Source organism: Centroberyx affinis, unplaced genomic scaffold, assembly GCF_046629955.1.
Source record: "Centroberyx affinis isolate AG114_WGS23_722 - 3 ecotype Tasmania unplaced genomic scaffold, CSIRO-AGI_Caff_v1 ptg003521l_1, whole genome shotgun sequence".
NCBI lineage: Eukaryota > Metazoa > Chordata > Actinopteri > Beryciformes > Berycidae > Centroberyx > Centroberyx affinis.
In genome coordinates this window covers 310,331-324,925 of record NW_027281466.1, presented here as the reverse complement: position 1 = coordinate 324,925, position 14,595 = coordinate 310,331, and the positions used below count along the sequence as shown (strand labels likewise).

Genomic DNA, 14,595 nt, shown 5'->3' with positions numbered 1-14,595 from the left:
CCCACTTTCCCTCCAGTTTGAATCCCTGAACCGGCTGAGAATATGTGGCTGGGGAAAAGTAAACAACTACCTTTGAGATGCCCTTGAGCAAGGCACTGAACCCCCGACTGCTCCAGTAAGCTGCTCTGTAGAGCAGTAGACCAGAAGACTGGTTAAACTGGGCAGCTCCAGACGTGTTGTAACTGTGTGGATGTGAAGCACAGATGTGAGCACATTCACAGCAAAACAAGCCGCATATTAAATTTTTCAATGAACCAAGTCAAACGGCACCAAGTGTAACGGCTTCAAACAGCATGGCTGAGAAGCACATTCATTATGAATGTTAAATATCTGCCATTCAGACTCAACACACACAACTGAGACTAATCTGCATCAAATATTAACCTGTGTTAATCTGTGTAGCAATTAATACCTCATAAATACACAGTTAATTCCTTTTTTCTATAGAGCCCATATCTAAACCCATTCATATTTAATAATGCCCACAGCCTCTGTCTTCTCTGCTGCCACATCATCCCACCATAGTTGTGTTTATTTGAACAAACAGGGCTGTAATTGGCTGAACCAGCGGCCCCTCGCTGGGTTCAGTGGATCGGCTCATTAGCAGTAATGAGACCTAGAAAACTGTCAAGTGTTGATTAGTGTCGCTCCAATCAGTGTCTTGTTCTGCTGTCAGTGTGGCCCAGCAGCTTCCATGAGCCCACTACTGATGCCAGCCTAGACTGTAATGGACCTGCAGTGATAATATAGACTCATGATGAACACCCACACACACACACACACACACACATACACACACACACACTGAGAGCTACTGATGTGATCATAGAGCAATAACAGCCTGAATATTATAAACAGATGAACACAAACACACTCATAGCTAGTGATATGATCTGACACTGGTAATACACACACATTATAAACAGATAAACATCCACAAATAAACTGAGAGCTACTGATAGCATCATAGACTGTAATGGACCTACAGTAATATTCGACTCATGAGGAACACACACACAACACACTGAGAGCTACTGATGTGATCATAAATACAGTAATACCACATACAGTATAATTATAATTATAAACATGATAATAAACAATGACATTATAAACAACGTAAACACATGGAGCAACACACGCATGAGCAAACTGGTGAGTATGGTCATAAGCAATACAACATCAAATGAGACTGAGAAACACACATTAAAATATAATCAATGGACTGCAATGGATAAATACTGCTGTGATAATTGAGCAAATAAAAACACAACAGCAACAAAGAAAATTTAATTATAGCTGAGAAATTTGCTTCATTTTCAAGGCATTGGAGAGATTCACCAGATGTGACAATAAATTAAATTTTTTTCAAATTGCAGTAACGAGGATGTTTGAGGAGATGGGGAGTTGCTGATCGTCTCGTTGCATGGGGACAGATCTGGGAAATCGATTGTTCATGAATTTGTGACGGATATCTGAGCATTTGGAGACTCCCACGTCTCCCTTAGAGACGCCGATATGTGAATTCTGCAGTGAATGTGATGGCATCCAGGCAGAGGTTATGGGAAGAAGAAACTAGCCGTCACTCAGGGAACAAAAGTCTCTTGTGCTTGAACTGCAAACACCAAACTTTCAAGCTTCCGCTGCGGCAGGATGCTACCCGAATGGCTGCAAGTGTTTTCAGTGATTCACAGAAGTAAATAGAGATTATAGTTCACAATTTTAAATGCATTTGTTCACAAATATCTTCACATTGCAAAATGTGTTTTTGTACATTTGCAAAAAATTCACAACTACAGAATCTATCGCAAGTTTGCAGATTTTGTCACAACCTCACAGCATCAACACATTTTTCTCTTGAACTTTATGGACTGGAGTACATATTTGCACTTTTGTGTTATAAGGTTGTAATGTATTGTAATGTAAATTATAATGTTACTCATCTTAAAATACAAGTACAACTGCTTGTGGTGTGTTTTTCTGCAGGAGGACGCTGCCAAAATGGCTGTAAACGTTTATAATGATTATAGCTTGTAACATCAAATGGTTTTGTTTCCAAAATGTACTTTGCATATTTGCAAATACATGTTTAAACTGGAATATGCATAACAACTTTGCAAATTGTATTGTACACACACACACACAGATTTTACTTTTCAACTTTACAGATTGGAGTACACATTTGTGCATTTGTGTTGTTTGCAAGTTACATTTTTTAATACCAAGTACAACTTATTTTGGCAGGTTCTTAGTTTCCAGCAACTGTCTTCTTGCAAAGTGAAGTGCTGACAAAAAGGCTCCAGAATGTTTGTTGTACTAAAAAAAAAAAAAAACAATCTTATGAATAAACTGTTGTGATTACAGAGCAGGAAGGCTGCAAAGAATGCTGCTGTAACTGGACTCTAAGTACCACTGAGTGTCTGCCGTGTGTGTGTGTGTGTGTGTGTGTGTGTGTGTGTGTGTGTGTGTGTGTGTGTGTGGAAGACGATTCAAAACCACAGACAGCACTCTGAGGCTGGAGTGTAAAGAGAGACACAGCGTCCTTGGGAAACATCATTAAGATCAAGCTACACTGAAAAGATTGGTTTCACGGTGGAAAAGAGGAAGAATGAGATGTAACACACACACACACACACACACACACACACACACAGACAGACAGAGAGAGAGAGAGAGAGGAACAGACAGGTATTGTTGGTGTCTTCAGACCTGGGCCTCAACTTCTCCCATAGGATCATGGCAGAGACGGTGACGCGTATCCACACAACAGGATGCTAATTTACCGTGACAGCTGTGACCACGGCAACAGTGAAGGATGAATGGGGAAGGAGAGGGAGTGGGAATTTGGGAAGGAGGAGAGAAAATTGAGTTTGGCTGATTGTTTTGAAGAAAGGTTGTGGGTGTCAGCTTCCTCACACAAACAACCGCTGCAGTCAGAGGGAGACGCTTCTGTGTAAGAAAGCAGAAGCTGAGAATCGGTTACAGCAACTGGGGGAGACACAATGGAGGGACACACACACACACACAGCCACACACACATACACACACACAGAGTTACAATAAACTGCCCCACTTGGAGTGTGATAGCATCTTATTTGTGGATCAGTCCAGTAATTCTTGCTGCTTAGCCTTTCTCTGCTTTCTAAACAGCAGCTCATTTGCGGCTCTTTGCGCTTCAGTCGCAGCTGTGATTCTTTGCATTCCTCCCTCCGAGTGGTATTTCCTCTCCTCCTCCTCCTTCTCCTCGTCTTCCTCCTCTTCCTCTTCTTCTTGTTATGTCCTCACTGTGTGTTGCAGTTATTTATGTCTCCCTGCCACAGTGGCTGGAATCACAACAGGGCCACCGTGAAACACTCCTGGCTAAAAATGTCTGGTTCGGTGGAGAGGAGAATCTCCAGCCTCCTAATGGCCTTCCTATCTACCACACACACACACTCTCTCTCTCTCTCTCTCTCTCTCTCTCTCTCTCTCTCTCTACAATGACATAATGCCTAAAAGCCAATTGTTAAGATACACAGATATGTGTGTGTGTGTGTGTGTGTGTGTGTGTGTGGTGAATCATCATCAGAAACACAGAACGGACTTTGCTGTGGAAAGAGACAAACCAGTGCAACTGGGTACAAAGTTGTTTGTGGAAGTACATGCTGCATTTGAGTGAGTGTGTGTGTGTGTGTGTGTGTTCTCTCTCTCTCTGAGTTGATGTCATGCCATGCGATGTCTTGTGATGTGTGATGTAGTGTGAAGGGCTGCTCCAGGGCAGTCACAGAGCTGAAACACTTTACAGCTCTCTGACAAAACCAACACCCTGCCTGCATGTGTGTGTGTGTGTGTGTGCGTGTGTGTGTGTATGTGTGTGTGTGTGTGTGTGTGTGTAGGCTGAAGGTGCCCTTTTTGTCATTTAACTCAGTGTGAAAAAGCCTCAGCTCATCTCATCCTGTCTGTGTGCCTTGCTGAACCTCCTCCATCTCCAAAATCTGCAGAGTTCAGTCCTGGAAGCTCCTCCACCGTCGACAACATCGTCTCCAAGGTTACAACTCAGATTCTTTATGAAACACATGAGGAACAATCACAACACACCATGGAGGCTACAGCAGAAATAAGTAGATAAATAAAAAGCTCAAGGACACATCGCAGGGCACCACTGTGTGATTCACAGGGAAAGCACTGATATAATGAAAACCAGGGACACACACACACACACACTCCTCTCTGTCGATCTCTCACAATGCATTAATACAACAGGAGGAGAACAAAATGAACCTCATGGCTGTATCGATGATTCACAGGGAATGGCCTGTTGAAATGGAATAATATGAAGTTTATGATGCAGTGAAATTCATGATTCTGTGCACGGCTCAGTCACACATACACACACACACACACACACACACACACACACACACAGTAGAATGGTGGACAAACAGCCAGACACAAATGCAGGGACAGGACATGTACTACTTTCTCATGGTGTCTATCTTTCTCTGTCAATAGAGGCTTTGCAGTTACATCAAAAATCTCCCAGCAGCCACCGCTGGCTCCATCATGGAAGTCCATTAGAGAATTGGCTGTGCACAAATAATATAAATAATGGCTAAATGTATAACAACCGGGCTAGAAAAAGAGGGATACCTGGAAAAGATTGTTGTGGTGTGAGTGCAGGTCGATTCAGTAATGTTATAAGTATATTTTATTTTGCTCTGTTTTGCTTTGCTAACCATCCGGCTGTGAAGCAGAGACAGAATGGAAGATCAGAGCTGGGGCTGCTTCTGCACTACAGAGACAAACCAAACCCACCAGGTCCTGCTGCTAATCCACCAAACTCATTTAGGTAGTGCTTTATTAAAGGGCCAGGGGGAACCAGGTGGGTGGTGCAGTGTGGTGTCAGGAATTAGTTAAGGGACCAGGGAGGCAGATGCACAGGTGTTCATTCATCTGAATCACAGTCAACTAATTATCAATAGAGGACTGAACAAACCTAAATCTGAGAAATAAAGATTAAACAGGGGATTTACATTTTGTGTAAATGATACTGGCCCTAGAGGAAAGTAATACATCCTATCTTTTTTTAATAGAAAGTATATTTTGTTATATTGAGAAAAATGTCTTTAATTTGTAGTGCTAGGTTGAGCCATGGGGTGCAGAGAACAAGACTATTTCTTTTTTTTTTCTTTTTTTTTTATAGTGCAGCACAGTGAGAGATGACATGAATACACACACACACACATACACACACACACACACACACGCAAACCAAAATGTTTTGAGAAGGGACTACAACCACTATTGCTACTACTATTACGGCTACTATTAGCACTACTACTACTACAACTTTTAGTACTATTACTACTACAGCTACTACTGCCACAACTATTACTACTACTATTACGGCTACTACTACTACTATTGCTACTACTATTAGAACTACCATTACTACAATTACTATTACTACAACTACTACCGCTACCACTACTACCACTACGTTTTGTACTACTGGTACATTGTGAATGGGTTGCTGAAGTTTCACAAAGCCTGAGCTGACTCTTCTCCAGAAGCAGAAAGGGAGCGGAATAAAAGGATCGAAGACCAAACTAAAGGCTTTAAATCCATGATAAATGGCTCTGTTAAATCCGCTGGATAGTTCCTGATTAAAAAATCTCCTCTGTTACCATGGCCTGAAATGCACTTTTTAATCTTTTTATTCATCTATATGTTTTTCCTCCTCCCCAGATACCATAGGATTAAGTGCACAGAGACTTACAAATTTATCACACAACAATGAACAAGCACACACAACACACAAACACACACGCACTTCTTTTTCCACCATCCTCTCGCTATCTCTCCTCTGAGAGGTTAGGAGCAGTTCGTTCAGAGTTGGAAAGAGCGTTGTCTTCATATTAAAGCGTTCCATCTTCACTAACCTCTGATTTCATTGAGGAACTTTACAGAGAAACATGTTGCTTTTCTGTGTTCAATCTTCCAAATCCATAACAGGGAGAGGCAGTCTGTGCTGCAGGGAGCTTTTTCTATTGACAATGAGACTGATTAACTTGCACATCCATACACACACACACACACACAGTGTACAAAAATAGTGTATATTCATAACTGTCCATTTGGCTCCCTGCTACCCCTGGCTCCTACTGTATTATTGACAGATCAGCATCCGTTGAGATAAATGAACTCTTAGCTCTGAACAAATGGCCACAGTACAGGAAGATGTTCGCTTTAACAAGCCTCCACTGAACTCAGTATAATGCTGTAGGCCAGTTAGCACAGAGGAGTCCATTTGGGCTCTAGGTTGGTCTGTTTCCTGAAGATGAATGGATTCTTTCATAGAGAGTGGGAGACCAGAAGTTGTACTGAATGTGAGTGCTAAGAGGGGAAGTATTGTAAGTTATTATAGCTTCCAAACCAGACATATGAGACTTGTGAGAGGGCTGAGTGAGAGAAAAAAAGGATCAGGGATGAAGAGCCAGAGAGAGATGTATTCTGGGTAGCATTTTGCTGAGTAATGCATGACCATTGAGAAAGAGAGTGAAGAAGTTAGTGAGAGAGAGAGAGAGAGAGAGAGAGAGAGAGAGAGAGAAAGAGAGAGAGAGAGAGAGAGAGAGAGAGAGAGAGAGAGAGAGAGATGGAAGATAAAGAGATGGAGTGATGTAGCCTGAGTAGCATTATAATGAGTAATGAGTGAACATGAAAGCAGAGAGAGGGAGGAGGTGGAGGAGGAACTCAGAGCCTCCATTCCGTCTCAGCTCGTTTCTCTTCAGGGGTTTAAAAACAAAACACCTCTCACATCCTGCTGATGTCCCCATTAATGCCTGTCTGCTGCTTAGACAGCAGAAACACCATGGAAATAGAGTTTAGACGTCATGAGAGAGAGAGAAAGACAAGGGATGAAGACGTTAGAGAAAGGCAAAGAAAGGAAAAAAGACAGAAAGAGATGGAGAAAGACAGAGGAGTGAGACTGGAACAGAGGTGGAAGCAGGGTTGGGGTTATGCTGCATGTCAGAGAGGAAGGGAGAGAGAGAGGAGGGGAGGTAGAGAGGGAAAGAGAGGGGAGTGAACTGGAGGTGGAAAGCGTGCAGGAGGAGGTATGAATGTCTGAGAGGAGAGAGAGAGAGACTGAGAGAGACAGGCAGTCGTTCAAAAGGTCAATCCCTCATTCCTCTTGTCCCGGATGTCTGATGGTGCGTTCAAGTCCTGATGGGAAGGTCCAACATCTAGGACTTCCAGGTCAGCTGCTAAACAGCGTCGCATTCACATCCTATTTTATCGCAAAACAAACATAAAAAACAGATGATCAACAAACATGGATGTCCTGCAGCTTAACAAGCTAACTGAATGAACTTCTTTCAAACAAATGTTAATTATGATGGTTAGTCTGGTTAACTGTAGACATGTAATTTTGATTTTCTTTTATTTTCGTGTCATGCACACAAAGTGCCCAACCCTCATGGGTTTACAAGACACCAAAGTTACCGTTGCAGCGGCCATACATTTCAAAACATTTCTTATAACAAGATTACCGCTTATTATACAGCTTATTATACAGCTCGGTCTTAAACAAAATATTCTGCCTTCTCTCCCAAGCTTGACAAATAAAATCTGCTACACAATAGGTTCCCTTCTTGAAACACAACTCAAGTTTTTCATAATCATCCAACTCAAAGAAATCAACATAGATAGAGGACATTTTACTAAAAAGTACATCCCTTATGTCCTCGTAGACAGGACAGTAAAACAAAAAATGAACCTCGTTCTCAATTTCACCTAACTCACATAACAAACAAAGTCTGTCCTCCTCTGCAGTGGCATTAAACCTGCCAGTCTCTAGGGCTAATGGTAATGTTCCTGAACGTAACTGTGCACATAAGGCTCTTTGTCTTCTGTTTAAATTATACTTCACATAAGGTTCTACACTGTAGTTACTCTTTATGAGACAGTAAGTTCGTAGTTTTTGTTTATACCATATATCAACAGACCATTTTTCTTTGTACATGAGAAACATTTTACTCCTAATCTCCTGGATATCGCAAAGTAACCTGTTCTGGAAAATAAATGACAAATCGTTCAAATAAAATAAGGATTTCAACTCATTGGCCCAGGGATGACCATGCGAAATGTCCCAGTTAAATATCTTTTTAGTGAGTCTCTGGTCAGACATCTTCACAAGTGTATTCCAAAGCCGAAGCATTTGACCTATATGTCTGATGTTTGGAGATTCCCATCCCATATCTCCACTAATGGCCAAAACTGAAGTAAATTTATGGACTCCCAAAAAAGATCGAATAGCTCTGTGATGAAAAAACAAGACAATAAACACACAAAAACAAACAAAAAGTAAATTATAAGTGAGTGTGTGTGTGCGTGAGTATGTGTGATTAGGGAACACTTCCTACTCTAAATTCAACTGGACAATCAAAATGTCACTATGGCAACACCCTCATCGTTATTTCCCGCACTGCAAACCAGTGGTGTTTTGGTACAATCAGCCTGTTTGTTAGACATACTGACATTGTAACTCTATTATAACAGGTAACTGTGTTTGTCTAAGCCTCTTTTCTCCTTGAATTTCTGCTTGAAATGAACCGTCATTAATGCTCTGAACCAGTGGTTTCCAAAATGGGATCCGGGGACCTCCAAAGGTCCTTGAGGGGGTTGCAGGGGGTCCCCAGCATATGAAGAAGAGTTCACGATTATTTAACTTACAAGCAGAGGAAGTTCTCCTTGTAAGTTAAATAATCCAGAACTTAAACTCTTCTTCACTCTTAACTCTTAACTTAGACTCTTCTTCTTCCAGTCTTCCTTATACATATACGGAAAACTATTTTGATCATGGGTCTCTCTGCCCCTTCCCCACCTACATTGTAAACAGTTGCAATATTAAATCATAACTAACTACAAAAAAATCTTCTCAGATGGGGTTCCCTGGGATAAAATCTAATGAATTCTAATGAGGATCTATTTGTGAATCCTTGACATGAAGAAGTTTGGGAGCTTCCACTCCAGCCTCACTATGAGTGATCGCCATAATTTCACATTAAACACGTATACATGAGATGTGTTACACAATTAAATGTTGTAGGTAAGGGGGCCCCCTGCTGACTGTAGGCCCCCTGCTGACTGTATTAGCATACTAATGGTATGTGGGCTATTTCTGGCTCTAGTTATGAATACTGTGACCCAGCTCTGAGAACAGGCCTTCATTAGCTGTTCCAGAAGCCTCTATGGACCACAGAGGGCATTTAGGGAATATCAAGAATGCCCGTCGTAGTGAAGCGAGACGTGACTTGTTGACTTGAAGCCAGTCGATGGGTTTCTGTGTGTTTCTTCTAGTTTATAACTTATTCTGTGATGATGGACAGGAACCAGGAAGCTCCCACCACTCTGACACACCAGAGAAGCTGCTGAACGCTTTAAAGACCCTCCAGTCTGTCCCAGTCAGGGACAAGACACACACAGAGTGTTTATATCCTGGCTGAGCGGTATGAGAAGAGTCTTCTGGCTGGATCTGATTGGTCCAGAGAGTCTTATTAGATGAGTCCTCTGGCTGGATCTGATTGGCCCAGAGGGTCTGAAGGACAGAGTCAAATGATGACATGATATCCCAGCACCATCATCACTAATCAATGAGCCAGAAAGCTACTGGGCCTGCAAACATGTGTATGTGTGTGTTCGGTATATGTTAAATATCTAATAAATTAAGCATTAATTAAGAAGAATCTGCTATAGAGGGGAATAGGGGCAGAGGAACGGTGGCTCTCAGTCAGGATCTATAAATGCAGTAAAAGACATGACACAATAAGAGTACAGTAGATGGGCAGAAACAGATCAATCCTGGCTATGTACACACTGCCTCCCCTGTTGCTAATTAGCCACGTCTGGGAGGAACATGGAGCAGATGCTTCAGTGAGCCGAGAAAACAAATACCGTCCCTCTGACATCCCCTCTTCCACTCCTTCATCTCCGTTTCCATCGCTCTCTTATTTTCTCAGATATTTGGAATTCTACTGAGTGAATGATCACACTCTCAGTTCATGATTAAGAAGAAAAACACATTAATTGACGGGGATCCACACACTTACACACACTCAGATGATTAAGATTTAACAAAGCTAGTGTATAGTTTGCAGGCAGAGTGACAGCATAGCCATCTAATATTGCATACACACGTACACACGTACACACATACGTACACACACACACACACACACACATACACACAAATGCACACTAACACAGTGACAAAGGTCACCTAGATGAAAAACACGCAATCGCCAGCGTGTGGCAGGGAAAAACTCCCATCAACCTTCTTCTGTGGGTTGCGATAAACAGTTTGACTTGGCCATATTGCACAGGTGTCTACTGAAACCAATGTGGTGAGCTCAAAATGTTGTCTTAGTTAGTTTTCACTTTAATGGAGCTCTTCACTGAGAGGAGAATTAGACTCCCTGACTATGAAAATAGCCCAGTAAGTACTAATGTTTATTGTCTGTCTTTACCTTTCTTCTTCTCAGCAAAATGAAACTCTTAACATAAAAAATAATGTTTGTAAAAGTACAAAAAATTAAGTTTAGACTCCAGATTCTGGTTAATATGGTCAATGCTGCAGTGCAATGCAATGTACAGTGTGGTATTATTACTTGTTGCAGCAAAAACATGGAACATTAACACTTAATCTAATCTAATCAAAACTAATTTAATCAAATCTCTTTTGCAGGAGTTACAATGTCACAATTTCATTGTAACATGTCTAGGTCTCAAATTGAAAATGTGTTATTATAGTCAGATCACTATACATATCCTAAGCATTGGATTTTGACACAATTAGTAAAGAGCACTTTATGAATAAGAAAGAATTCTGAAGTCTGTGGTTCTCACATTCAACAAATTTATTGAAATAAATAAATGGAAAAGGAAACGCTTGTGTGGTTGAATGACTTAATTTGCTGCATTAAACAATTTCAGGTTTGACTGATATCAAACCTTGAAAAATGTTTTTACTCTAAAGGTAATCAACATATAGAGAACAGAAATTTACCATGTCTTTTCCATACTTATGAAACAGTCAAGTCACAAGGTTAGAAATGTAATCAGCTGTTTGTAACCATTCCTGTCATGAGCTGTGGACCTCCAATATGGCCACCTGAGGGCAGCATCTATCAGCTGAAAGCCCTCAATGGTAACCTGATCCTCACAGAAATGTCTTTCTTAAGAGGGACCCTTCAGCAGGGCAGATGCTTTCTCTCATGGAGGCTTGAACCCGAGTCTTCTGGTGGAAGGATGCTCTCTCTAACCACTGGACCACCTTGCTGCCTCAAATGTGACATTTAGGGTGAAGCTGGGTGACAGTTTGGGTGAAAATGAGTTTTATACTGTGGTTAAAAGAAAATGTATTTTGTGGCAGAAGAATGTTACTGGTAAAAGAATGTTACTCAATTAGGTAACAAAGCATTACCAGTTTACCTGCAGTAAGAGGCGGAGCAACACTGGAGAGACAGGAGTGTTTCAACGTCACATTCTGCTGCAGTCGAGAAAAGTGTGTCTCTTGCACTCGCAAGCAAAATAAAACTAGGTTCATCAGGCCTTTCTCAAAAATACAGCACAGTCTTAGAGTGACAAAGGTGAGTACAGCAGATAATACTTACTGTTTAAACAGAGAGCAGTGACACATAATTGAGCTGTATCCAGATAGGATGTTTCCCTGTTTTCATTTTACACTGATCCTTGTCAAATGAAGTTTTCAATGAACTGCAATTGAACTATATATCTCAAAATGACTTTTTCTAATATTCCAATAATCTAACTTTGATAATCTTTTACACAAATATTCAAGGATTATGTAATTACAATGCTGCCATTTCACACTTTCACTTTTGGTCTCAGTGTCTAGTTATGTCTGCTGCCAGCAGTCTCCTATCTGAAGAGCAGTTTCTGTGCTCCATCTGTCTGGATGTGTTCACTGATCCAGTCTCCACACCATGTGGACACAACTTCTGCAAGAACTGTATCACACAGCACTGGGATATTAGTGTCCAGTGCCAGTGTCCCATGTGTAATAAGCTTTTTGACAGAAGACCTGAGCTGCATGTCAATACTTTCATATCTGAGATGGCTGCTCAGTTCAGAAAGTCAGCTCAGATGAAAGCCAGCAGCTGCCCAGACCAACGATGTGCCAAACCAGGAGAAGTTCCCTGTGACGTCTGCACTGGGACCAAACTGAAGGCCCTGAAGTCCTGCCTGGTGTGTCTGGCCTCCTACTGTGAGACTCACCTGGAGCCTCATCAGAGAATCACAGGCCTGAAAAAACACAAGCTGATCGATCCTGTGGAGAACCTGGAAGGCAGGATGTGTAAGAAGCATGACAGACCGCTGGAGCTGTTCTGCAAGACTGACCAGATGTGTGTGTGTCTGCTCTGCACTGTTTTAGACCACAAGTCACATGATATTGTTCCTCTGAAAGAAGAATGTAAAGGAAAGAAGGCTGAACTGGGGAAGACAGAGGCTGAAATTCAGCAGATGATCCAGGAGAGACAACGGAAGAGTCAGGAGATCAAACACTCAGTAGAGCTCAGCAAGGAAGATGCAGACAGAGAGATAGCAGACAGTGTGCGGGTCTTCACTGCTCTGATGCAGTCTGTGGAGAGAGGCCAGGCTGAGCTCATTGAGACGATCGAAGAGAAGCAGAAAACAACAGAGAAACAGGCTGAAGGCTTCATCACAGAGTTGGAACATGAAATCTCTGAGCTGATGAAGAGAACCACTGAGGTGGAGCAGCTCTCACGCACTGAAGACCACCTCCACCTCCTCCAAAGCTTCCCATCCCTGAACACTCCTCCACACACCAAGGACTGGACAGAGGTCAGTGTCCATCGCTCATCATATGAGGGGACTGTGAGGAGAGCTGTGGCTCAGCTGGAGGAGACACTCAGTAAAGAGATGGAGAAGCTGCTTGAGGCTGAGCTGAAGAGGGTCCAGCAGTATGCAGTGGATGTGACTCTGGATCCTGATACAGCACTTCCCTCTCTCATCCTGTCTGATGATGGGAAACAAGTAAATTATGATAATGTAAAGAAAAATCCCCCAGACAACCCAGAGAGATTTTCTTCTTGTACCTGTGTCTTAGGAAAGCAGAGCTTCTCCTCAGGAAGGTTTTACTATGAGGTTCAGGTTAAAGGGAAGACTGACTGGGATTTAGGAGTGGCCAGAGGGTCGATCAAAAGGAAGGGAAAAATTATAGCCAGTCCCGAGTATGGCATCTGGACTATATGTTTGAGGAATGGAAATGAGTACAAAGCTCTTGCTGGCCCTGGTGTCCTCTCTCTGAAAACGAAGCCTCAGAAGGTGGGGGTGTTTGTGGATTATGAGGAGGGTCTGGTCTCCTTTTATGACGTAGATGCTGCAGCTCTTATCTACTCCGATACTGGCTGCACCTTCACTGAGAAACTCTACCCATTCTTCAGTCCAGATAATAATCATGGTGGTAAAAACTCTGCCCCTCTGATCATCTCTCCTGTCAATCACACAGATTAGACTAATCATTCAATTTTCTCAGAGAGGATTCACTGTCATTTATGATAACAAACACATTCAATGATAATGTATATACTTTACTGTTATTGCCAGATTCTTGTTAATATGGTTAATGATTTATTCTCTATTATATCCCATTTTTCTTTTATGTATCCCATTACTACTTACTGCTGCAACACATCAATGTCTTCATGCTGAATCATTAAAGTTTCATCTAATCTAATAATTCTGCAATACTTGTCTGCAAGGCTGTCAAAACTGCACAAAGTAATATCATATCAGGAAGAAGAAGCATTTACCAAAATCATTGTCTAGGTGACAAATTGAAAAGGTGTTATTGTTATCAGAGCATTGTACATATACTGAGCATTGTATTTGGAAGAATTACTAAAGAGCTGTTTATGAGTAAGTGAGAATTCTGCAATCTCTGTTTCTCACATTAAAATAATTTATTTGAATAAATAAAAGCCAATGGGAAAAGCTTGTGGGGTTATATGACTTAAATTATTTAACATTTTATTGATATCGAAGATGGAATATTGTTTTCTGTTCTATAGGTAATCAACACTCACAGAACAAAAATTAACCATGTCTATTCCACACTGATGAGACGGTCAAGTCCTAAGATTAGAAATGCAATCAGCTGTTCTCAGTCATTGTTGCCATGAGCTGTGGACCTCCAATATGGCCGCCAGAGGGCAGCATCCATCAGCTGAAAGCCCTCTATAGAATATGATAACCTGATCCTCACAGAAATGTCCTCTGTCAGCAGTCTGCTGTTCAGAGAGCAGTTCCTCTGTTCTTTCTGTCTGGATGTGCTCAACAATTCACACAACTTGAGTATAACCTGAATCACACACACTGGGAGAGGAGGATCACACTCTGAATGTACAACAAATCAAAGAAGCAACAACACACGCATTCATGGACACACACACTCTTACACACACTGTAATGATTAAGATTTAATGAAGATAGAGTTGCTGTCTCTTTCTGTTTGCCCAGGTGTGTGTTGCTGTATGAACAGCTGCACAGGAAGAGTGACAACAAAACAGCAGA

The 14,595-nt window shown here is 41.6% G+C and overlaps 1 protein-coding gene across 2 annotated transcripts; it reads left to right on the top strand.

The window, feature by feature from the left end:
• The first annotated feature begins 11,898 nt into the window (after positions 1-11,898).
• LOC139661352 (E3 ubiquitin-protein ligase TRIM39-like) lies at positions 11,899-13,785 on the top strand. 2 transcript variants are annotated; one of them, XM_071539802.1, is made up of 2 exons: positions 11,899-12,125; positions 12,159-13,785. In XM_071539802.1, exons 1-2 carry the CDS (start codon positions 11,899-11,901, stop codon positions 13,534-13,536), a joined length of 1,605 nt encoding a protein of 534 aa, XP_071395903.1. In that variant the 3' UTR covers positions 13,537-13,785. The 2 variants fall into 2 exon arrangements, with proteins under 2 accessions (XP_071395903.1, XP_071395902.1); XM_071539801.1 differs by having other exon boundaries at positions 11,899-13,785.
• Positions 13,786-14,595: the final 810 nt, after the last annotated feature.